This window comes from Battus philenor, unplaced genomic scaffold (genome assembly GCF_028537555.1).
Source record: "Battus philenor isolate CCGP_79_NKW_IND1 unplaced genomic scaffold, ilBatPhil1.0.hap1 SCAF_10, whole genome shotgun sequence".
Taxonomy (NCBI): domain Eukaryota; kingdom Metazoa; phylum Arthropoda; class Insecta; order Lepidoptera; family Papilionidae; genus Battus; species Battus philenor.
Genome location: NW_027181662.1, coordinates 14,267,887 through 14,294,176, shown reverse-complemented (window position 1 = coordinate 14,294,176; position 26,290 = coordinate 14,267,887). Strand labels below are relative to the sequence as shown.

At 34.8% G+C, this 26,290-nt stretch overlaps 2 protein-coding genes across 2 annotated transcripts; one reads left to right on the top strand and one right to left on the bottom strand.

Moving 5' to 3' along the window:
• The first annotated feature begins 705 nt into the window (after window positions 1-705).
• LOC137927229 (carbonic anhydrase 1-like) lies at window positions 706-10,642 on the top strand. The gene is made up of 8 exons (XM_068771012.1): window positions 706-778; window positions 2,016-2,192; window positions 3,633-3,759; window positions 4,857-4,959; window positions 5,316-5,425; window positions 8,293-8,416; window positions 9,484-9,656; window positions 10,612-10,642. Exons 1-8 carry the CDS (start codon window positions 706-708, stop codon window positions 10,640-10,642), a joined length of 918 nt encoding a protein of 305 aa, XP_068627113.1.
• Window positions 10,643-14,498: 3,856 nt separating this feature from the next.
• LOC137924734 (FAST kinase domain-containing protein 4-like) lies at window positions 14,499-25,707 on the bottom strand. Its single transcript, XM_068768155.1, has 11 exons — window positions 25,618-25,707; window positions 25,240-25,408; window positions 23,684-23,871; window positions 22,314-22,538; window positions 21,324-21,496; window positions 20,013-20,238; window positions 18,883-19,033; window positions 17,893-18,123; window positions 17,163-17,229; window positions 15,237-15,342; window positions 14,499-14,830 (listed from the first exon to the last, which is right to left on the bottom strand). The coding sequence occupies exons 2-11, from the start codon at window positions 25,406-25,408 to the stop codon at window positions 14,714-14,716; spliced, it is 1,653 nt and encodes a 550-aa protein (XP_068624256.1). The 5' UTR covers window positions 25,618-25,707; the 3' UTR covers window positions 14,499-14,713.
• Window positions 25,708-26,290: the final 583 nt, after the last annotated feature.

Sequence of the window (26,290 nt, the reverse complement as noted above, 5' to 3'; positions counted from 1 at the left end):
TCGCCAAAACACAGTGGTAAAAAGTACAGTAGTAGTAAAGTATTAAAATTATAGACACAGAACTTGAATAGCCCTTTATGTGACTACAAGGCCTTTATAGCCTGGAAATAGACCTTGTATATGTTATGTATAATAATAACATTTTATCAATTTCAGGTATAAAAAAATCCTCCTCGCATAATGTACTTCGGTGGACTTATGAAGGTATTTATTGTAACGTTTAACTATATTTAATTAAACAGTAAAATTATTAAAATAAATTTTATTACTATACATATTCTTTTGTGCATAACAAGGGCATGGTATTATTAATATTATTACTGTCACTACTATATGAAAATAGATCATAAAAAGTTTCTTGTTTCTACTTGAATAATTTCTGAAAAAACTATATATATATATATATATATATATATATATATATATATATATATATATAAATACTCATTTCAATAACGTCTCTTAACGTGAAATAAAATTCTTAATTATATGCAAGTTGTAAATGTATGGGAAAGGCTTACATCCCGCTGTGTAAGTCCTGAATGGAAAGATGATAATTTATCATCATCAATCCAGCCGATACGTGTACTTACACAGGCCTCCATCAAAATTCCAGCGACTTCCCGCAATCTTGAATATGTCGTTTGTTCATCTAGATAGATATCTACTGTCTCATGGTCGCCAATTGAAAACATTTCGACCTCAATGGTCAGCGGCTACACGAACGATATACCCCGCCCACTAACACTGCAGACGGGAAATTTATCGAAGTACATCAGTATCCTCAGTTCTGCGGATATCATCTCTTGATAATAATTATCTATGAATAAAACAGGAAATAACAAATAAATGAAAAAATCGCCGTCGTAATGAAATGCAGTTTTATTTGGACCGGTTTGTGACTGCTGTGTTGTTGGAGTGGCAGAGTGCAGAGGGCGCCAAGCCTTAGTCTTCATTTAAAGTAGCGAAAATCAAAGGCACCAGGGGTAAACTCGGCACGGGAAATAATTTGGAAGAGAAAAAATCGAGAAATAAAAATGTACCTAGCCACCTAAGGATAAAAAAGATGAGGAAAGGAAGGCGATGAATGCAAGAAGGAATGAAAGAACAAAAAAAATATTGCAAGAATATCTTGTGAACGATAAAAGGAAAGAATAAAAGAAATTGAGAAGAATGAAAGGGAGTGTAATATAAAGATAAACCCTGAAAAAAAATAATTTGTAAATAAAGTCCCTGTCCCAAACAAAATAGGGGTACGAAAGGCTCCCAATAGCGGGGTCACATAAAAAAAAACTCGGTTTGGGCATACATACTACTATTTTACCACAGCGAGGCCGCCTAACTCTTAGATTGCTTCGATGAATGCTTCATCGAGTGACTAGACTCACGAGATGACCACGAATAGGACTATAGTATATACCTACTCAGCATTCCGTTACAAGTGCACACGTGAAGGCCGGACCTGGGCTCGATAGGTTGCTATTACCTGGCTACTATCACTATTGCCGATAGACGCGACGTGAGTATACCCCTCCCCTCCCCCCCTAGGTAAACCGACGAAATAAGTCGCAGGAAGTCGCTGATTGCGGGTGGCGTAAAACCGGTCATCGTGACGATCAATGGTGGAGGCCTATGCCTTGTAGCAGGCGTACATCGACTGAAAAAGAAAAATATATATGACTCGGTGTTTTGCACTAATCGGTGTAACATAACTCCTGAAGATACCTCGTGGAGGGGTGAAAAACGTGTCGAGTGAATTAACGGTGGCGGTTGTGTAGTTCGCATTGTTTGCCGCATACGCATTTAGGAGCGGGCTGGCAGGCGGTGCACTTTGTTGCACGACTACCACTGCATGTGCGGAAGTGGCTAAATATTGGTCCTTTTCTACTTAGGATGGACTTCCGCAAGGTAACGCCTGATTCCATTAAATAATAATCCATTAAATATATACTTATAACATAGATGGTGTTAATTTAGCTTAGAACAATACAACTTAAACTTTACTTTATGTGTAGAGGAAAACAAATGGCCAGGGTTCAAATGCAACGGAGGAGGTACGCGCCAGTCACCAATCAACATCGTACGCTCGGAGGTTGTCAAGGACTTCGAGAGGAAGTTCATCAAGCACGGCGACCTCGTGTTCACCGGCTACCAGAAGGTCCTGTTGACGGCAGCAAATAATGATTATACAAGTATTCCTTTCATTTACTCACTTATATTATTATAATAATATTTCTTAAATTAAAGTTACCTGCCAGTATAAGTCACGTCAAAAGCGGACTAGCTATTTCGGAGATTAGCCAGAACAAACACATAGGCAGAGAGGCAAAGATCTATCGTATATACATGTGCATGTAGTAGAAAGCATTTTTTTAATATTACAAGAACAGACACTCTTATATTATTTATACGTATAGATTAATTTATTTATCTTGTTGTGTCAGTTATTGATCACCTATGTCAGTCAGTGGATTGACAAGGCAATGGGTAGATTACATCACCCGCAGAATCGATGGCTGGTACCTCAAGGTTCTGGGGTTCAGATCACGGATCAGCAAGGGCAGCGTAGAACCTCCAATCACAAAAAGAGACGACCTTATTAAGATCGTCGAAAGGCAGACGCAGGCTGTTGGAAACATATGGGGAAAACCTTTATTCAGTAGTAGATGTTCTTCCTTTTAAATGATGATGACATGTATACGAAATGATTTTTACAGGAGCGAAATATTAAAGAAACTAAATCAAAAGTTACTAGGCATTATTAAAATAAAAGTACGAGGGTTTCAACCGCTTCTTGACTTGATTATATCTCTAAATCGCCCCAAAATCTACATTTAATCAATCTTATATCTATATCACCAAAAAATCTGCACTTAATCAATGTGGTGATCGGACCTGTATATCAGTAGATGAATTTCAGAAGATCCAAATTTACCACAACATATTATATCAACTCTCAATTTATTAAGCAAAGAGGATTTCAAACGCGTATTGATCACGGAAATACACATTTCAGGTTTTATTTTTGTGACTACTTTCATAAAGTTCCTTAATTTTGAAATTTTTCTTTTTTTCATTTGACTCCACTCCCCCAAAGATCGCAACGATGATAACCGGTCCAGGGTTGTCCACATCCAGCGACTTCCTGCGACTACCGACTCATGGTCTCTGCTCGAGAACCTTTCAGTACCAATGGTCATCCACACGAGCCATTTGCCCCATCCACTGCCACTTCTAATGAGCATTCTTCGACCTACCTCGGTGAACTTGGATCTCCTACGGATCTTCTTATTTCCAACTCGATCTCTCAGCGAAACTCCGAGCATAGTCCTCTCCGTTACTCTTCAGGTGATCAAGGTCACCGCCTTCTTATGAAGCCGGTCGTAAGTGACCACGTCTCGGATCCGTAAGTCATCACTGGCAACACCCGTTGGTCAAAGACTTTCGTCATCAAACATTGTGGCATTTCGGACGACAGGTTTCGTAGCATCCTGAACGCTGCCCATCCGTATTGGATTCGGCGAGTGATATCTTTCTCGAAGTTGATCGTTGAAATACTTAATACTTAAGTTTAGTTAGCGTGTAAAAATCTTTTTTAAATAACTACGATAATAAAAGTGAATGATTTTCAGTAATGTTCAGCACGGAAGGAGAAGCAGCAGGTCATCCTCGAATGAGAGGCGGCCCCCTGCGCCAGGATTATCGTCTGGAGCAGATGCACCTCCACTGGCTCTCCGAACACGCAATCGACGGTGCCAAGTGTGTAACATTTTTCATATTCTTATGGACCAGTTTCTAAACCTCGTGTAGTCTTAATAAGCCTTTTGATGTCCACTTCTGGACATGGGTTTTCCCATAGATTCCCAAAAGAACCAGTCATCATGCCAATTTACATCTAAACAATTATCACCATCATTTCGCTTTATTTCTTTACGGTAAAGGTGATCACCTCGATGGAAGTTTTAACTCATTTATCACAGTTAATTTTTCCCGAAAGTAAAGCATTTAGGAACTATGATCTGGTGGAGTCTTGTTTTTATTAGCCCAGTAATTGTTATAAAGCGATACCGAAACCGCTGTACCACTTCTGGGAAAAGCACGGCGGAAAAGGGGCCAGGGAAAAAGAGCATACGCGCCATTGCCATGAGTATTGAAGTCGAACTGACGGAATGGAGTAGTCGATACTATCCATCTCGCCGTATCTCCTTGGGGGCAGTACAGCAGTTCTGGTTGCACTATAACTACGATGTTTTTAAACATAAGTACGACAATGGTGTGCCCTGAATTGTTCAACCTTTTATGTGCCATGCACCACCTTAATCCAGTATGCTTTTTTAAATAAATAACTAAATAAGACCTTCGCTTAGACTGACACTTTTTGCACAGTTATTGTTTCAAGGTTGCCCAAAAAGACCTAGAATCGACTTGACTGCTATTTACTAGTTGTCGGTCGTCGACGCGAGCGCTTTTGTACGACTACTTGCACCAAATTGTACATGAGGCAAGTGAATACAAACAGAAGTACATCAAACACATATATGAAGTATTTAATGGAATCAGGCGTTACCTCGCGGAAGTCCATCCTAAGTAAGAAAAGGACCAATACTTAGCCACTTCCGAACATGCAGTGATGCAGTTTGACTCTGTGTTTGGCACTAATCGGTGTAACATAACTCCTGAAGATGCCCCGTGGAGGGGTGAAACACGTGTTGAGTGATTTGGCGGTGGCGGTTGTGTGATTCGCATTGTTTGCCGCATACGCATTTATCAGCGGGCTGGCGGGCGGTGCATTATATTGCACGACTACCACTGCATATGATATGATATATATATGAAGACTTCACACGTATTCACAGGTTCCCTGTTGAGATCCACTTAGTCCACGTGCGATCAGATTTAAACGTGAGGGCTGCGCTGAAGAAGAAAGATGGTCTTGCTATACTCGCATTATTTTGTAAGGTAATTAGTAAATGGATATGCATTTAATAATATCAACACAGAGTCAAATGCCTTTCAAAAGTAAAGTAACCTTCAGAAGAAGAGAGCTTCGATATACTGCGCCAGTTCTGCGAACGAATTACCAGGGTTCCAATATCAGATATTTCTTATTTTAGCCAAAATATATACTATTTCCCTTCCCAAAATTTCTTTCAACAATGATCAAAATCCATTATGGTGTATATTCTCGCCATAAGGATTTAAAATAACATTTTATGACATTGTAATTTTTTTGGGAATTGAATTTACCATATTCCTACTAGATCCCCGAAAGCCTTATTGCACCAAGTATGAACTGCAAGAGTAATCGTTTCCAGATCACAGAACATGAAGATCAGATAGAGACAGCCTTTGACGAGCTGACTTCCACGGTCTCCAGGCTAGAGTCAGTCGGCAGCAGGGTCAGTGGGATAGTCCTAAACCTCACGTGAGTATTTCAAACAATCCTAACTAAAATGGTAGAGTAAAATTTATGACAATAGATAAAAATATTTTTTCGAAGACCTATATGTGCATATAAATAGTTATATACTATGATCTCTACTCCCGAACTTTATAGATCGGTCATCTTTTCCGAGCACTATATGCCTGCCATTTCAAATTGCCAAATCATTAATATAATAGCAGTTACTCATAACAATTTATTTATTTATTTTATTTAATATTCTTTATTGTACACGCTAAGATACATTTAATAAGTTTTACAATATCATACAAAAAAAAAGTACAATGGGTGTTCTTATCACACAAGGCAATCTCTTCCAGACAACCATAGTATGGAAAACGTAAAAGTACTAATAATGGGTAGTTTACGTGTACAAAGAATACATATTTACAAACAAACAAACATAGACATACATACGTATATAACATATATACTTATAATACATAAGGTTTAATACATATTATAAATGAAAACATCTAACTGACTTCGATCAGTATTGGTTCGATCGCATTTGCCTCAGAAAGAAACAGAAGAAGAAAAAGAAATGAATAACGATATAGATAATTATAGATCTAGTAAAAGGTTCGTAACCATTTTCTTGAAAATAGGTAGTGAGTTAGCACGTCTTATATTCAGCGGTAAATCATTCCACAATCGAACGGCCTTCGTGGTGAAAGATTTGGCCATGAACGAGGAAGAATGGGCCGGTATTTTTAATTCCAGATTCTCTGATGATCTCAAAGACAATGTTACCATGGTCAAATTACTACGTTTCCGTTTCTAGGTATCGTAGCAATGATGTTACTGATATAATGAGACAGATCGGTATTCCACAAGCCAAAGATAACACAGTTTTTTTTTTACAATATATATCACTTCGTTCATCGAATGCCCATCTCGTCTGAAAGTTTTATGCTATAAATATGGCTGACACAAGGTTTCTTAAAATAACATCTGATAAGTATGTTAATCGGATTGCTACAGCGACGTATTTTCAGTAAACACGATGTACGGATAATCCCTAAGCACTTCGGCTTACCTTTACTTACAAGTAACTTAAGTTTAACCTTTATTCATTTGTTTATTTATTTTTTTCCACATAGACTCATTTACAATGTCGACTTCTTTACATCATAAATAATGCCAGATGTGTCCAATTACGTAGAAACTGAATTAAAAGTAAAAAGAAAAAGAAGACATTAAATACACCAAATACTACGTTTTCTTTTCACGGTCTATCAAATGTAAGGATAAGAAAGAGACAAACGTCTTAATGAGATACATCCGTAGTAATCGAAGACTTTAAAAATTAGCTTGCAAGTGGAGTTTAAACAACGCCGGCGCGCCTTTGTCAAATTTAAAGCAATGAAATAATTCGTTATTAGTGCCATCACCAAAACATGACTATTTCCGTAACTGATTAAAACTTTTTGAAATATAAAGAGATAATCAAAAATCAAAGAATACGATTTAGATAACAATCGGGGAGATATTTCAATGATTGTTATTAAATTATATATTTTTAATGACGTATTATACTTTTTATTATCATTATTGATGTATTTAGTCAGGGACATCTCTAGCTCGTGTAGAAGAACTCAGATTGCTTCGCGGCATAAAAGCGCTTCATTTTATCTCCAAAACTCCAACGCAGCGCTTTTACGCTGCCAGTTTCAGTGTCTTTGTTGCTCCATAACAGGGGCGGTTCTAGCTCGTGTAGCGCCCGTGTGCAATAAAACCCTGACGCCCCCTAGGCATGACTCCCCCTCACCCCCGCGGCTTTAACTATTAACTTTGCCGTCTTAACAAGAAAGTTTTTTCATATTCCAATAAGCTATTTCATAAGTAGGTATAGCTTACAGTATGGTGTTAGTTACGGCCTTTCTTCTTATGACGGCAGAATAACACTCATTGTTTTTATGCCTGTAGCACATGTCTGTTGCGATACTAAGCGGGGAACCGCGATAGATTCCAAGAAGATGCTCTTAGCTGTCTCTTGGAGCGCCGCGGCGCCTTCTGAGACGGCGGCGCCCGTGTTCATTGAACGCCTTGCACTAAAGGTTAAGCCGCCCTTGCATTTTGTCTGAAATGGCTGTAGGCGGGGCTCATAGCTCGTGCAACCGAAAGGTTCTCAAGGTGCGACCACGATCAGTTGGAAAGAAGTAATCATTGCGATTTTTGGGAAGGCCTATGTTACAAAGATCATCTATTCGTTTATATGATGATAATGTTTTATATAATATTATATTTTATGCATTGTATTATTTATAGTAATCCATGTTGTTTCATGTACACCTATCCCACGATTTACACGGTACTTATTTTACACGTTTTCGCATTTACACGGTTTTCCAAATAAGTTTTATTTTTGTTTTAATAACCGATATTATCACCATCTGCAATAATGTAAATATTTCTGCTTCAAACATCGAATCGGCACAAATAACTTTGAGTGATGAAAGTGAATTCGAACCTTCGATTCCGAAAAAAAGAATGAGAGTAATTTCTGACAGTGATAAAGGATAATAAAACACCTTTGGTTATATTTTTTATTCTTCTGTTCAATGTATTGTATTTAAATTAAAAAAAAAAAACAGTGTTTTCGTGATATATTAAATATTTTAACTTGTTAATGCATTTTATTTTTATTTCTGTGTACACCAAAAAATCACAATTGTTAAATAGCAAAATTATGCATTTTCTGAAAGTTTTTCGATTTACACGGTTTTGACTTGAAAATTTTAAATTTTCAATTTACACGTTTTTCTCAGGAATGTATATACCGTGTAAATCGGGGGATATGTGTATTGTATTTTAAATAAATAATCAAATCACTTTTAATTGTTCAGCAAACTGTTCGACCCGAAGACGAGTTTGTACTACACATATGCCGGTTCACTGACCTCTCCTATGTGCAATGAAGTCGTCACTTGGATCATATTCCCTGACCACATCTACTTAACTGGAGCACAGGTATATACTAAAATAATTAATAGATTCTTGGCAATTAACCATGTAGAGAAAATTTCTGTAATATTATTATATTTATTTTGTTTATTAAAATACAACAGTCTGTTTACAGCTGGCAGTACATACCTGTTGAACATGATACTCTGTGTTTGGCACTAATCGGTGTAACATAACTCCTGAAGATGCCCCGTGGAGGGGTGAAACACGTGTTGAGTAATTTGGCGGTGGCGGTTTTGTGATTCGCATTGTTTGCCGCATACGCATTTATCAGCGGGCTGGCGGGCGGTGCATTTTATTACATGATTACCACTGCATGTGCGGAAGTGGCTAAATATTGGTCCTTTTCTTACTATATTAAGAAGTTCATTATGTGCCAAACATAAGATTATTACTAGTAATTTTTTGTCCTCATTTTTGAAGACGTCTCGTTCACCCTTATCTCAGAAGGGACAGGGTCTTTTTTATTTTTTTATGATTTTTTCACTCTCTCCCTCTCTCTCTATTATTCTTCACAGTGTCACACATTCCTCTGGATTCCTTTTTTCTCCTTCGTTTCTAAAACATCACAGCGAGTTTTCTATATATCAAAGCAGAATTTATATTTCACCTTTGGTTATTCACCTCCATATGGTTAATCTATTTACATTCTTTTTTATTTTAATGTATAATTTTCTAATTATATATTATACTGATATTGACATTTTAAGAATTTCCGGTCTCAGTCCATCCTTACTACTCTGTTTTATTTCTTTCGATTACAAACAGTATGAATTTCTTTCTGCAGAATTTCAGAAACGAAAGTCGACCTCCTTCTCCTTTTTCCTCGCCTCTTTTCTCTCTCTTACCTTGATCTCTAATTGCGTTTTCATCCTTCGAATGCGGAACATCCGATGTGACCAGGTGCAGCATTGAAAGGTCCACGTCTTGGTCATAGAAGCACGAGAGACCTCCTTTAGTTTAAACCTGTATAAATTCTCTAGAACCCCCTATTGCCCGGGAAAGGTAATTTAGGCTAATAATAAAACCGGCTTATCTCTATACATGTCTGTTACTAATGATCATATTTACAGTACAACCTGCTGGAGAAGATGCGGGAGGGCCGCTACAACTACCGGAGCCTCCAGAAAATAGGCCCCCGCGTGGTGTACCAACCGCCGGCTGACTTCCTCATGGAGCCGCAGATAGTCACTTCTTTGAAGCAAGCACTTTCTGCCATCGTAGAGTATGTCTCCAACCTTACTAGGTATTCTCAATAATTACACTTTTCTTTTGACATACACATTTACTATTAATGATTTCAATTGAAAAATAATGTAAATAAAATTATACTATATATTGAGATAGATTCCAAATTTGATGTTGGTCCGTGGGCAAAACTATGTAAGGAGGTCCTGCCCTTAAAATCTTTTTGGAACACGTAAAAAAAATAATGTAAATGTAGGTATGTAAACATTAATTATCAATAAGCGATGTAGTATTTTTGAAGATACATACATCGTAATTGTCAAAGCATAGTGACATTTGGCGCCATTTGTAAACATTAAGGCGCGTTCACGTTTATAAAAAAAAACATTTTTTTTTAATGTGACCACGTTATTAAAATACTTTATAATAATAAAAATCTTAAAAAATCTAAAGGAATACAGTTTAAATTCCCACCTCAATATCCGCAGTCATGTTTAATAAACTCGAGGTGAGTAGCGTTTGTACAAAAATATTTAGGAATAGATGGAGGTTCTATATCCTAACTTAAATTAAAGTCTGTGTTGTGATGTTAGCCGTAAGACTCGCGAATGGCATGTTAGCAATCTGGCCATAACTTAGGTTCAAATTTAGAATATCTTTATTCAAGCAGGCATTTTCATGCACTTAAATCATCGATAATTTAAACATTATAAGTAGTGCGCTGCCAACTTGGAATGATGAGAATAGCCGGCCAGATAAAAATTAACAATTACCCATGTATGCATTATAATAACAACCATATAAATGCCCCCAACAGCCATGTTCCATTTTGATCAACTAAAAACTTTTGAATGCTATAATAACATTTATTTAATAATATACTTATAATTTTAGATCTATAAACGAAAAAGTAAGGTCAAAGATATCATTTGGGACTTTATTATGTATGAGTACACTTAGACCCACGAAGGATTTATTTACTTTTATTATTAATGTTCAATATTTTGTTACAGTTTCATGATGAACGGCCTGATGACACCGTAGTATATGGTTACAAGCGGATTCGGAGGCATTGAGAAAAGCTAGTGAATTATATATTAAATGCAAACCTGTAAATATTATAGATTTAAAAATTATAGATAGAATTTAGATTATTATAGATAGAAAAAAAGGTTTTGATTAGCGATGAACAACGGGCAAACTAGAATAATAAAATTTTTTTTTGCAGACCGCACATAATGTAAAACAAATAAATCATTTACAAAACTTTATCATTAATAAACATTGGAATAAGTAAATATATAAATTTAAATGCAAAATAAAATTAAACAAATAAACGGAAAAACAAATATACCTGAAACTTTTAAAGAGAAATTTGGCACCGTGTTAGAGCACAAGCGTATATATAATATCAACGCAGCTTCCTATTCGTATTATTAATTGTTTTTGTTTAGCCAATACTGCCATTTTATTTTTATTTTTTTATTATAATTAAATTTATAACAATATATTGATGAGATAAAATCGATAAAATATATTCAATTTTATAAATTTTTCGGCTTCATAGAGCGTTATCTCTGTCGCACGAAATACGACTGACAAAACGTCACTTAGGTAGTGTAGGACCGAGATAGTGCTCTACGAAGCCGAAATTAGCCGATTGTCACTTTCCAAAGGTCGATGTGCAATATTTATCGCCGGGTACTGTTGGTTATGTTACGTATTTTTATAAAATTTAGCGGACTATAAGTAAATTTTTATATTCGTAGGGTGAGTAATTAAAACCATTTCTTATATTTATTCATTTTAATAATATTTCAATAGCTTTGTACATGTTTCCTTAATGATTCACGTAACAACAAAAACAATACAACATGAACCGTAATTGTAAGAGAAGAAGGTCTTAATTACAACGGTAACAATTGAATTAACGTCTAACAAAAAACGAAATTAGCACAGTAAACATAAATGAACTCTATGCACATAAGAATTGAGTTGTTATTTGAAGTAAGCGAATTTTAAAATAATACTATGTGTGCAAAAGTGCTGGTAATGTCTTAAAACATGTGACGGTAGGACAGAGAATATAAGCATACGTCAATATAAACGACGCACATGAGATGTTTTGGACAAACGTCCTAAAATATCTCGTGTGCGTCTTGTCGATCACATTCGTCTTACCGGTTACATATCTCAGGCGGTGTGCACTACTTATATCACTACACTTCAACCACATAAATAAATGTATTCGAATTAAGCCAAACCCCTTGACCGACTATATCATGAAAAATTAGAAAGCCGTGTTCACAATGACCAGTTGAAGTGAACGTTATAAGTAAGACGAAAGTTTTTGTCTGTTTTAATTGTGACTAACTCAGCTATTGGTCAAGGCGCGTGTTAAAACTGAGTGGCAATGATTAGTCACTATTTTCTACCGCAAAATGTACGCAATATTAATATAATAACTATATATTTAACGCAAAACAATAAGTTCATTTGAATCGTTAAAGGGATCTTTTCAAAGCAATAAAACATATTGCATAGATAATAACTAAAAAGGCTTAGAAAAGCTACTTTTTGTTGTAATTATAACAAAATTGTTTTATTACTTGAAAATAAAATGTCGTTTCCGGGTGACAAATTTTTGAGTGTGTGTCGCCTTAAATAACACTGTGATAAAAAATTAAAGTGAATTTGTTAATAAAATAAAATGTAAATTCTTTATTATTTCAGTTTCATCATCATATTTCATCACCTTGAAAGTAATCCCCTTCCGATAGCAAGCACGTTTGCCATAGATATTTCCAGCCCTCGAAATAGTCGAAATAATCTTTTTCTGGTACAGCCTTCAAGACCTTCGATTTAGTTTTTATCTCTCGTTTACTGAATAGTCAAAAGTCGCACAGGTCCAAATCAGCCAAACACTGTGGTTGCGGAACGATATCAGTCGAGTTTTTGGCGCTTTTTTTTAAATTAAGCTATTTTGGCACCTATATGAGACTCGACGCATTTTACACAAACATTTTACAAACAGACGCTTAGCAAATGTTATAGACAGTCCTACCAATCTATAAAAAAAATTACCTGCCTTCCTAATGTCCGGGAGATTTAAATGACAATTTCATATTACTTTTTGATCGCAGTAGTATATTCTAGATACCTAGAAACTTATACCAACTTATCTTTATGTATTACACCAACAAATTTCATAGACAAAGGTCATTGTGTCCTAAATCTGGAACAAAAATTCTTGGTGCACTTACAATTTGCGTTGGAATTCAGTAAATTATCATTATTTGTTAGCTAAGAACGAAGCATAAACAATTCACTAGTTCCTAAACATCTCACTGGTCACTGTGAAATTTACTTTCATATAGGCCAACGGACAATAATGATTGGGACATATTCGATTAGAGGTATAGTTATACTAACTGAATTTCTTATGAATACTTAATAATCTTCCACAGTCGTAAATCCAGGATAAACTAGAAATTAGGACGATATTAAAATAAAAGACAATATTTTATAAAATAATTTAAATTTTTATCACAAGTGACTTCTATAAATTATTCCTGGAAAAAAATTGTCTATTACAAATTACGTTTCCTTCTTGTTACAAATAAATGAACGACAAAACGAAATAATTAAATGATTGAGAGAAGATAGAATAAAAAAGACAAAACTGAACTGATTTTGTAAAAATCCAAGAAATATAGAACCTAGATTCTATGACTACCCATCAGTATCATAGACCTAATACTGGAATTATAAATACAGGGCGTTCGAAATTCAAAATCGTAAATCTAAAAGGCCATGTCACGTAACCTTTTCTTTCCTGACCTGATTGCAAGAAGATTGCGCGTCATATATCCACGAATCAATAGTTTAGCGAAAAACTTGTCAAGGTCTCACTCCACTAGATTTTTTGTTACTTGGGGGTAGCACCGGGTACCGGTAGAGGGGAGTTCCAGAGCCATGTTTACACTAATAAACCGACGACAATTGCCACACTCAAAAACACTCTTGAAGATATGTTCACCTTAGTGATGCTATTTAAAAATACTTCTCTAAACTTAAGCTTCGTATTCTTCTAAGATTTTTTAAAATCTTATTTTAATATCCCACCCTGTATTATAATGGTGTCAGTATGTACAATACCCGGCGATAAATATTGCACATAGACCTTTGGAAAGAGACAATCGGGTAATTTCGGCTTCGTAGAGCGTTATCTCTGTCGCACGAAATACAACGACTGACAAAACGTCACATAGGTAGTGTGGGACAGAGATAGTGCTCTACGAAGCCGAAATTAGCTGATTGTCTCTTTCCATAGGCCGATATGCAATATTTATCGCCGGGTACTCTAATAACTTTTTCTTTAATTTAAGAAAATTGTACATTAATTTATTGTTATGGGGGAGAGGTCGTACCTATCCACTACGTTTAAGTCATGTTATTCATGATGATTTCAGTTATATTAAATAAACATTATATGGTTTATACTTTTAACCTACCATATTTTCTATCTCAATCAACGAACAAAAAGTAAGTCATATAGTAAAACCGGTGAATGTATCGCTCATTTGCTGTCAGTTAAAATATGGTTCGCCCTATGTAAAAATGAATCGTTTCAGAAATAATAAATAACCTTTTGATAATATAGTTACAACATTTTCAAAATTAAGATTGCTACATATTAATACAGAATTTTTTATTATTTACTATCTGTCCATGCAGACTTTTTACTTCCAGAAGGCATTCAATTAGAAAAAATAATTTAAGAAAAGATAGTACAGAGCAATCACCTTGTACAGGGTGATTGGTAATTGGTGTAAAAACTGAACTTAAAAGCTTTTACATCTTTAATCAATCAACCTGTATAGTTATACAGGTTGATTGATTAAAGATGTAAGATAAGTTATAATTCAACTATACATGAATGAACAATCTAAGAAGGAAACACAATATATACCATCTCGTTCTAATCAAAACGACATTGCTACCAATCGTACCAGGTTAAATACAAAGTCATTGTAAAATGAACTTAATGAGCGTAACAATAGCGAACAAATTCATCTACATTTGTACAGAATATTCACAGAGCTGGCCGGCCAACTATAAGGGTTTGGTGCCGATGACCTCCTTAATCCGTTTCTCGATGTACTGGACCCGCGTCACCAGGTTGTCTCTGGGGTTGAACTCGGTGTACGGGATATGGAGCACTTTGAAACCCTAGAAAAAATTTTGAATAAGCCTTTTTATACTTGAAGACTTTTACTAGAACTTGGTTACAATAACCAGCTCAGCGGTTATATTCTTACCACTTACCACTGGTAATCAACCTTTTATATTTTCATTGCGTCCGCAAAATTTTTAATAATCGGACAATCATTTCATAGATTTTTACTACTTGTTTCTGAACTGAATTAAACAACTATAATTTATTCATGTTCAGAGTACACATCAAAATCCACCTTCCTAGCTACATAACATATCCAATCAAATCGTTTCTTTTTAGAAAGACTAATTCACAGTGACCAGTAAGAGATCTTGTCCTTTGTATATTATTAATTCTGCTTGAAGATACAAAAGAAAATATTAAAACATTGACCTCACTTCTCCTTCACCTCCCACTCACCTTCATCTCCAGTAGCCTGGTATACAGCTGGTTGACACCCAAAGGTACGACCGTCTTCCGCGTCATATCGTGGTAGTCCAGCCCGAGAACTGCTATCCTGTGAACGCTGTGGAAACATGTCATTAGATTCTGAACACAGGGTGATGTGAAATCCTGTCTCCAAAGTAACGTCGACCAACCGCGCACTGTGGAGTTGGATACGATTCTGGCCCAGTCCACGGGACATGGGGGATACGCTAATTGTCCAAAAGTTTAATCTCAAGGAGAGTCGCTTGTGTAACTATGACCCAGTGGTGGACCAGATCGTGGTGCACGCAATTACAGGCTGATCCGTGTTAGCAAAGGAAATATGGGAGTCCGAAGTGGAGCTGGAGGTAAGTATAGAAAGTGGTACCAACGCCTCCATAATGAACAGTAAAGAAAGCTAAATAAAGAAAACAATTATTATTGATATGAGGATAAAAATAATAAAATTGTGAATGAAATTGTAATACTAAAAAAAAGCGACAAAAGAAGAGGCTATGTGTGTAAAGATTATGATTAAAATAAAAGAGCATAGAAGAGAATTAAAACAATGAAAGATATAGTAAAAGAACTTATGAAGGATGACAGAAGAAAATGCTAATAAAAAATTTAACTGAAAAATTATTTGAAATTTAAGTCCCTGTCATAGATTTAAGATAGGGGGAACGAGAGGCTGTAAAGGGAAATTACCGTGCAGTTACAGCGGTTTATAGACCCTACCATGAATCCTTGGATCTTTAGTAAGTGTATTTGAGGTCCTCATTATTTTAGCTGAGAATTTGGGTTCATCTTCACCTGAGTAAGCGGAGTGTGCTCAATTAAATCAATCTACAATATTTTAACATCTCAGGTTCAAGTTCTACGCTTAGTCGCTGATATAGTCGCCCATAATAACTGACGACATAATTATGGTCGCAAGAAGTTATGTGAATAGCTCCAGACCATTCATCGTAATGACCTTTGGGGGGGGGGGGGCATTTGTTTTGGAAGGGGGTCGTCTATCTGCTTACATAAATGCCATATAGTCTGCCCAGTAGTGGATGTTCTATATATAGATTCATGAACGACAGTAAGAAAAGGACCAATATATAGCTAATTCCGCACATGCAGTCGTAGTCGTGCAATAAAGTGCACCGCCCGCCAGCCCGCTGATAAATGCGCATGCGGCAAACGATTTGAATTACACAACTACCACCGCTAAATCACTCAACACGTGTTTCACCCCTCCACGGGGCATCTTCAGGATCAATGTTTCACCGATTAGTGCCAAACACAGAGAGAACGACACACAGCCACGTCATTTGGTTAAGGAGTTCTTTTCGAATGATTTTTTTCAACTGGTCATCGTGGACACAGGTTTATAATTTACTACAAGTAAATATTTCCATAACATACATATAAAACGAACATAATCATCGCCGTTCTTGTAGGTGGTTAAATATCAAACGAAGAATAAAACCATCGTAAAAAAATAGTTATATATACACACTAACCCTTTTGAACATTGAAATGAGACTAATAAAATTGTAAAGCCGTGTTCACATTAACCATTAGCTGAGTGCTAACGATTGATCATTCTCTCAACGCTAAATCACTACTGTACTGGTATCGATGCTTTATTTTTGTTTTCTTGTAGGAACTACAATATGTCAACGTTAGTGTTGCATAAAACAGGGGAATCCCACACTGTAAATCACTATATTTACGTTGAGCGAAAGAGAGTGTTCTAGTCTTCTCGCTTTGTGATTGGCCGACGGTTTTTATTGGTTGAATGTTGTTTTCATAGTTTTAAGAATCGGTATAAATATGGGCTAAGTTTGATCAATTTACCAATTTCCACTAAAGCCTTCGTTATCTCTAAGGACTATGGACCCTAGGAAGAATACCACAATGTCTACTAACCTTTTGTTATTTTCCGCCTTTTGCAATGGTACCGGATGACATTTAGAGTCGACGGCAAATTCGGCGTCTAAAATCAAACAAAATAAAAATATAACATATATCAAGCAGTGACAAAACATATAAAAAGTGACTGTGTACAAGACTACTAATAAATATTTTTTAATCATCCTTTGTAATGGCAAAGTTAATACCTTCAAGCATTCTCTACCAGTCAACCTAAGGTGATGTAAAGATAAAAATTAATTGTTCAAACGAACATATTAGTATTTATAAAAATACTATACGTACATATAAATGTCCGTATGTTGGAGTTTCGGATAGCGTCGACAGGTGGCGCTAGTTGTACGTAAATGCTTAAAAGGGGCTCCGCGCGGTAGAAACTACATTAATAAAGAAGACTCGACAACAACACGACGTATATATTATATGTATATTTAGAATATATTTATATACGTTATATACATGATACAGTACCCGACGATAAATATTGCACATCGACATTTGGAAAGAGACAATCGGCTAATTTCAGCTTCGTAAAGGATTATCTCTATCCCACACTACCTATGTGACATTTTGTCGGTCGTTGTACTTCATGCGACAGAGATAACGCTTTTTGAAGCCGAAATTATCCGATTGTCTCTTTCCAAAGGTCGATGTGCAATATTTACCACTGGGGACTGTAGTCAAGTATTTCGCTAATAGTATAGTATTAAAAAAATAAATAACTAACCATACAGGAATCCCATTCCAGAATAGCACTCCTTCTTCATAAAAGCCTCCGCTGATACCAGACTCTTGAAAGTGTCCATTATGCTTTGCACGTAGAAGGCCTTCTCCTTAGTGTAGACGATGGGCACGCCCACAGCCACATCCTCGAGTAAGCGCTGGCTATGATCTGGGTACTGGAAGCCGACATATGCGTCGATGGCCATCAGCTTCCTCCGTGCAGGAATTGGAATCTCTGAAGGTCGAAGTCAAGGTCAAAATAGCTTTACTGTACTAGATCATTACAATAATTTATATTTGTCGGTTTAAAATTAAGTTTGGTAGTTCGTAAAGCGCCATCTATTGAGAATAATTAACAACAAACTCAAAGTGATTTGTGATTTTATTTATTTTCCTTATTTCAACCGTAGAATGTCAAATAATAAATATAAACTACCCTTCTTAGTTAATATATACTTTTAAAAATTACTTAAATATTCTACAAAATACAAATTATTTTGTATAGCAAAGAAAACTTGCGTAAATAGCTTATAGGCACATTGGTATATGCAGATAATATAATCTGGAATCCTTCCAAAATTTATTTTACGTGTTCGTCATATAGTCTTACTTAAAGTGGTCAATGTGAACACAACTTTCTGATTTATTATGATCAAGTTGGTGACATAGAAAGACTTTCACAAAAAAAACTGAATTCAGATTGAATTTTAGGCAATTCCTAGATTAGATACAGTTTCGAACTTCCATAGGTTTATTTTTAAAAATGAAGTATGTCATACATGATCTCAATTTGATTCTAATTTCAAATATGGGTGCACATGGACATGTACTTGTGTGTATGTGTGTTTAAGTGTATGAGGACCTGTGCTTAGGTTTGTCTGTGTGTGTATATGTATGTACGCATGTGTGCCTGCATATGTGTACTTAGTCGTATGTATAGGCATGTGTGTGCGTATATATTACCTGTCTAAGCATAGATCAAAAAATTACTCACCACCAGCAGCTAACAATTTATCAATGAACTCTGGCCGAAGTGTGGATATCAAATGTTCTTTCTTCGCTTGGTTCAAAGTCAGGAGTGAGAAAACGAGATCCAACCAGGACGACGGTTTCACCAGGTCTTCTTCTTTTAACGATAATGCAGCCTGTATAAAAAATATTTACAACAATAATATTATGCACAAAATAATAAGTCCTCATTTTAAAATATCAAATTTAATTCTACATAAATTAAATTTCTATATAAAAGCCCTAAGAGTACCAAATGCAGCCTGATCTGAGAGAATCCACCAGAGAATCCACGAAATATGTTAAATTTATTTTCCTATGACTTTCAAAGATGTTCAAAACACAGTAGTTGGAGCAATTTAATCTGACAAATACGAAGAGTATTTGATAATTTGTACATGGATGCTAAAAACATGTTTAAACTAAAAGTATATAGACAATAAATAAAAATATCCTGAACCAATATCTCCCAATATGGGGCCCACGCCTCACAAAAGGGGCAATTTTATTTTTAAGCAGGATAATTTTTAAAATAAACCCGACATATATTTAAACCTTGCACTCGGATCCAATTAAATGGAATAATTAAGGTCAAATTTAACATTAAAAGCAAATTCTTAAATAATTATGATTTTATAAAGGCTAAGGAGGGGTATTGCATAAACAAGGTTGGAAAACATTGCTTTAAACAGATTTTACACCTGTTCTTTATTTAAACAATCTTTTTATGTAATCTGGACCGATTATTAAAATGTAACCAAAATAAAAATTATATTTCAAAAATTTATTTTGCTACTAAATTTATTAGGCATATACTAAACCAGCTCATTATTGAATAAAAAATGGCTTGATGCATTTTTCTAAAAAATATCTAGACTTTGTTAATGAACCAATTCATCATTACAGCTAAAGGTGTATGACTACTGGATATAGGCTTTCCCCATAAATATCCTGTAGCACGACAACATGCTGGAAGCAGTCTATATCCAACTTTGTCTTATGACGTCTTACGCTGTGTTGACATTTCTGTAGCCTTCATCTCTCTCCAAGACCTTCGGACACCAGCGACCATATGTTCTAAGCGCTATAAATCAATTAAACAATATAAATTCACACCTGGAACAGCTCCTCACATTGTGGCGGCACAAAATCAACTGTGCCGAAGGTTATGATAGCTGAAGCTATATCGCTTGCCCTACACACAGCCTTACGGCTCTGGATCCAGTCCGCTATGGCTATGAGAACTGCTTCATGACGATATCGCAGCAGGCCAAGTGACACCACTATCGAGTTCACCACTGCAGGTTTGTCTTTATTTGATTGTAAACTATTTATGACGTCACTGGAATTATAAAACAATTTTCATAGTAGAAGACACATAACTTACTTAATGATCGATATGTAATGTCTTTTGTGAGAAACTGTGCGGTTTTACAATACGCTCCCATGTGATATCTCTGAATTTTCAAGAATTGTTCTCCTGATTCTTCTCTTACCTTTTAAATAATCGTAAAAGGAAATAGAGATAAACTTTAAATGTACCATACGCAATGTCAGAAGAAAATTGGCTCAATGAATGTACCAGTACCCGCCAATGAATATTGCACACCTTTAAAAAGAGACCATCGGTTAATTTATATGTGACGTTTTGTCAGTCGTTGTATTTCGTGCGACAAAGATAACGCTCTACGAAGACGAAATTAGCCGATTGTATTTTTCCAAATGTCGATGTGCAATATTTATCATGCAATATAAATTGGTATATAAATTTAAAACTGCAGTAATAGGTCAGCGGTAGAGGACTAAGACATGTGATCATAGGTCACATGTTCAATTACCGAGATAGCATCTAATATGATTCTCTCTTTGCAGTTATTAACAACAAGTTTCCAGAGGGTGGGCAGCAGCATCTTCTGCATACTATACTTGCTGTGACGGTTTTGCTACATCCTTCCATAGATATCTTTGGGGTAGGCATATGCCTTCCAATGGGTGTCTATATGACGAAGAGTTAGAAGAAAATGTTTATTAAACAAAAATTTGCAAAGTAATCTTTCTACAGATAAAGATATCTCTACTGACAGTGGTAGGGTTTGCAAAATCATAATAAAGATTTTTTTTAAATCCGAGTATTTTATTATAAAAAATTCTTCATAAATATACTAATATATTATTGTCTTAAATTGTATATTTTATCGATTTTGAAATATCTATAGTTGAACCACAATAGATCATTCGAGAACACTTTTTATAACCTTTTCAAATGGCTTTACCGATTTCGAAGGGACTTATACTAGCAGATAGATGACGTAATAACGGAGTAACTTGGACACTTATTTAAGAAAAATTCTTAAAAACTAAAAAAACTTTTTTTTTAATTCTACATGGATGAAGTAGCAGGCAAAGCTAGTTTAATATATATCTTACTTGCAAATCTTGTCCATGAGAGGTGGGTCAGGGAAATTTAGTGCTGCCATTGCGAACAGCAAATCTGCAGACTTTTTCAAGTCCAATGACTCATTATGATTTGTTATATTGTGAGAGACAGCTCTTAGGAGTGGTGTGCTGCGACGACCTTTCTGGTGCAGTGCTTTCATTACCTAGAATATTAATATTAAAATTTCATATAAAATAGTATTCATTATTATCATCATATCAGCCGTAGGATCAGCGCTGAACATAGTCTTAGATCCTCATATCTTCAGAACCTCATAGATTTTAGTATAATCAGTACATTTAAGTGACATTAATTTATGTTTTCGTACTGGAATGCACTGACTAATAACTTCTACCATTACATAACTCCACAGTTGGCAGGGATAGATAGTAAATGATAATTAAGTTTAATACGCAGTAATTCTTGTCAGGTCTTGTCTGGTCTTGTATGGTCTTGCCTAGTCTTGTCTGGTTTTGTCTGGTACGAGGGTAGCACACTGCAGTGCTGCCCATCACGGATTACCGAGGTGCCTCCCCAAGGTCGCCGGCAACATCAAGGGTCTGCTGGAATTTTTCGAGGAGTTGGGTTGGCTTGAGTAAGTCCAACTCCGACACAAAATGAGTGCAGTGCCACTTGGTTAAGGAAACCAGCCCACAAAGACAAGACACCAGTTAAGATCCCTGTCCGTGCTTGGTCTTGGGATTTCTCGTGGTTATGGAAACCACCATATACAATACAAAACAAGACTGTATCATCATTATTTATTACATATTAATTTTGAAACTTGGTTTTTGGATAGAGTGTACTGTGCATTAATTCACTGCAAATGGACTATATGTTGAGACATTTAAAGATTTTACACCTATTTCCAATCATGCTTTTTATAAATAATTCGGTTTATCCAGGCATGCAAAATGATTTATGGCTCCACATTTATAAACTAAACCTTCTAAGATCATTATCTCATTAACAATACTTACCTTAATCATTTGTGGTAATGACAAATTAGTTATTAGTCTGGCTGCTTCATCATCTCCAGTGATTTCTAGCACTGTATTCAAATCTTCTGTGACCGTTATAGATGACATGTCTTTGGAAGAAGAACGGGCCAGAATTCTACACAGCTTCAAAAAACGAGGGTCCCTTTCAAAGTCAGATATTTTAACTTTTTTTTTACCCGACCAATCTGAGAGAATTGACACCATCTGGAAATTTTTTTAACTATGAAATAAATTTAAACCTACTTATGTGCAGTGGACAGGTACAGAAAATTTCTCAAAAAGAAAACAAAATTAAACCTTGACTAAAAATCTTGTAATCTTAATAAGAATTGTATTAATGTTTGTTGCTCCTAAATATTAAAATAATTATCTTTAAAAGCAGTTTTATTTTCAATCACCTCATAATTAATGACCAGTATAAGAAGCAACTTTTGTTTTACAAAACCATACCTTTTATGAACCCCCTCTTATCGATAAAAATGGTTTTATCAATTCATGAAAATAAAGTATGCAAAAGACATTGAGAAGGACAAAAGATGAACATGAATATAAGATAATTAAGTGAAAAAATTATCAAGGAAAATATTGTCCCTGTCCACCAACAACCAGAGGAGCATGAGATGTCACAAAAAAACAGAGGCTATAAAAAAGGTTGCAAAATCTTCCCACAAGACAAGACAGGACACCAAGATATAAACATTTCAGTCAAGCTGTAAGATTCTTTCATGAAAACAAGGGTATTACATCTTTGTTACAATATAAAAAATAATTCAAATTGTTTCTTTTATATTAATTCTTATTGACTACACACTTTTAAGACATAGAACTTGTCAGATAGCTCTTTACTGTTTATAATTGGGGTTTTAAAGACAAATTACATTATTAATTGTTTTGTACTGCTAATTTCTGACAACCCATTTACTTTTCAGGTACCACATTTGTGCAATGAGTTGCCAGCTTCATGAGAAACATAAAATCTTATTATTTTCAAAAGGCTGGTAAAGCTTGACAAGTTGTCACTGTTATATATGTATGTTATATTACATAATTATATTTTTATAATAAGCATATTATGAATATTCTATACAGCAATATTTATGTACATAGTATATCCATCTCCTTGTATATATAATATTTTTATTTATTAGTAACCAAAGCCATTCAATGGTTGTCTGGAAGAAAACACTATTTATGATAAAACCACTATTTGTTCTTCTTTTCTTTTGTCTTTTTCTGATTTAATTTTTCTTCCTGTATCTTAATGTACAGTAAAAAGTTAAATGAATATGTCTAACCGATCTCACACCCTTCAATGCAATGGACCTAACACCTACAAAGTAAATATTTACCTTTAATGCATGTCGTCTAGATACCACAGGGTTTTCAGCTACTACCAGTAAACTGTTCACATCATCTGCTTTAGCGATTTCATTATCTAATATCTGATTACGGTTAAGCTTCACAGATTTTGGACTTGGCTTGCTACTGACTTCATTATCCAAGGAGTTGAGTGAAGCAAATACTGATGCCACTAATCCTGAAAAATATAATGCAGTTATCATACTAACTTAACATTAACTATTTGCTCATATTCATGCAGGAGTGGTAAAGAGATGCCAGTATCGCTTTGAACTAAGGAGTAGTTCTTGCTTCACTAGCCTACACCACCCTTTAGTCACAACAAAATACACCAACATAGTATAGGCCCTTTTCGAACATCATTGATGTTACTAGTGTACAATCTACCAGAGTAAAGTTTTTAACGCACAGATTTCAATTTTTAATACACTTTATTGACTCTGACAATTGTTATTCTAATATTAATAGGAATAAATATATTCATTTTCAACACTTGTGTACTTTTTACGAAAAGAATGCTAGAAGAGCCCAGTTTGATAGGAAGTAGAATCAATTAGATACCCATACATTAGCATTCTTCATCTTTAATCTTGTCTTTTGTCATCACTTTTACATCTTTAATACAGTAGTAAAGCAATTCATTCCTGAGCTTCGTCATCACTTAAAAATCCTTGACACTGTATAAGTTTTCTTGCAATTTTTTGTTCAATTAAACTCTTAAATTTATTACAAAATATGCAGTTGCTTATAAGAAAAACTTGCAATCCATATTGTTTATGTGCATGTTTACATATCATATACATTATGTTATTATGTAACCTGTTTAAATTATAGCTTGTGGAAGCCTATGTTATACAGGAAGCCTATTATCTCAAAGATTATGAAGATGGTAAGAAAATTTACTAGCCCTTTGCAGACAACAATATTTACAGCCGGATTGGGCGGCAAATTAACACGATTTTCACGAATGTGTAGGGCATGTTATAGGCACAATAAAATTTCGAAAGTTAGTTAACAGTTGAGGACCCTTCTCAAGTACCAGTAAGACATTCCTGTTGCTTGGAGCTAAAGTAATGTAACATTAACACTGTTGTTGCCGATCGCACACCATCCGACCTGCAGCCCAAATAGCTGTGGCGCTGCAGAAATGCCTTCTGACCACAAATGAATAATTAAAATGAAGAGAAGAATATTTCTATTGCATATTTGTGATGCTCAGTGCATCACCTTAATAGATTTTATATGAATATCAAACATAAAATAATGACACATAAAAAATCTTAAATTATTAGCAGCAGTAATACAGCAAGGTCAGACAGTGTTAATTCACTGTGTTACTATTGTAGCCTATATTGGTACATAGTTTCTCTACTCAATTAGTGAAGATGCAAGCCTGCCGATTTGCTATTTCTACTGTGTTGACGATGGAAACTGTGTTTTAAAAGTAGTGGGCTTTGCCTTAGTACTTCACACCTACAGGTGTAGAGGTGGTTTGAAATAATCAAGGGCCTTTTCTACAGAACATTTGCAATTGTATGAAGCTTACCCCCATTTTCTTTGCCTTCTGGTCCTCCGTTGTTAGGATTTTTGTCAGAAATGCTCTTCGGGGATTCAAATTTTTCTGTTTTTATCACAGTAGCACTGGGACTTGAGTATTTTCTTATCATTGCTCTGGTTCCTAACCTCCAAATTACTAACCCATTGAACTTCAACATCTGAAAGAAAAATTAAATTATGATTAAATATGAATAAACACATTTTAGTTTCTTTTATTTTCACCGCAATCCTTTAAAAATAAAACATAGGAAATCGTTAAAAAATATTTTGATTGTTTTATTCTTACATCACAACCAAATTATAAATATAATAGAAAGATGAATTAATCGATGCCTCTAAAATTTGTGTAATCTATATGAGGTGTTACCTTAACAGTTATTGACTTAAATAGTTAATATTTATTACAAAACAGCATTTAGAAAATACATAAAATGTATATATCTCTGACAGAATTCTGTCATGTGTTGCAAGTATATTTTTTATAGAATAAATCACAATTCACGCATACAACGATTGTAAGAAAAAAAATTGTGCTTTATCCATTGTAATTATTTTTTGATCTAGCATTTAATAAAAAAAATTTCACTTAGTTTATTCACATCATCAGGTATATATTATATTCCACAAAGAATATAACAAAAATAACTACGTAAAAGAAAGTATGATAATACGGCGGATATTATTAACAGCCCGATAAGAGTCTAAATAACATTGGCCTTGTTTACTTACAATTTACTTATAAATCTCTCGTAAGTATCATTTTTATAATATAATTGTTGTTTAATGCGGTTTCTGGTATAAATAATAAATTTGTATATAATAAAAACGTTCATATTAAAATTAACATTGTAATTAAATAACCAGAAAACCTAGAAACAACAAGAAGTACAAATTCTGGTGTATTTGTATTAAATTAAGAATATCTAAATATCATTGTTATTAGTATATAAAAATTATCGTGAATCCTTAGTATTAGTTAAAAATAATTTTTGTCAACTCTCGCGTCCCATTTGTTTTGGATGCTGTATATTTATTTGATA

Excerpts from the sequence above, each read along its gene's own strand:
- LOC137927229 (XM_068771012.1), top strand. The coding sequence starts at position 706 with ATGGTCAGCGGCTACACGAACGATATACCCCGCCCACTAACACTGCAG. Across the intron at positions 8,417-9,483 it reads TCTACTTAACTGGAGCACAG|TACAACCTGCTGGAGAAGAT; the intron begins GTATATACTAAA and ends TCATATTTACAG. Across the intron at positions 9,657-10,611 it reads TATGTCTCCAACCTTACTAG|TTTCATGATGAACGGCCTGA; the intron begins GTATTCTCAATA and ends ATTTTGTTACAG.
- LOC137924734 (XM_068768155.1), bottom strand. The coding sequence starts at position 25,408 with ATGTTGAAGTTCAATGGGTTAGTAATTTGGAGGTTAGGAACCAGAGCA. Across the intron at positions 22,539-23,683 it reads CTAGACGACATGCATTAAAG|ATGGTGTCAATTCTCTCAGA; the intron begins GTAAATATTTAC and ends AAAAATTTCCAG. Across the intron at positions 15,343-17,162 it reads AAGGCGGAAAATAACAAAAG|CGTTCACAGGATAGCAGTTC; the intron begins GTTAGTAGACAT and ends ATGTTTCCACAG.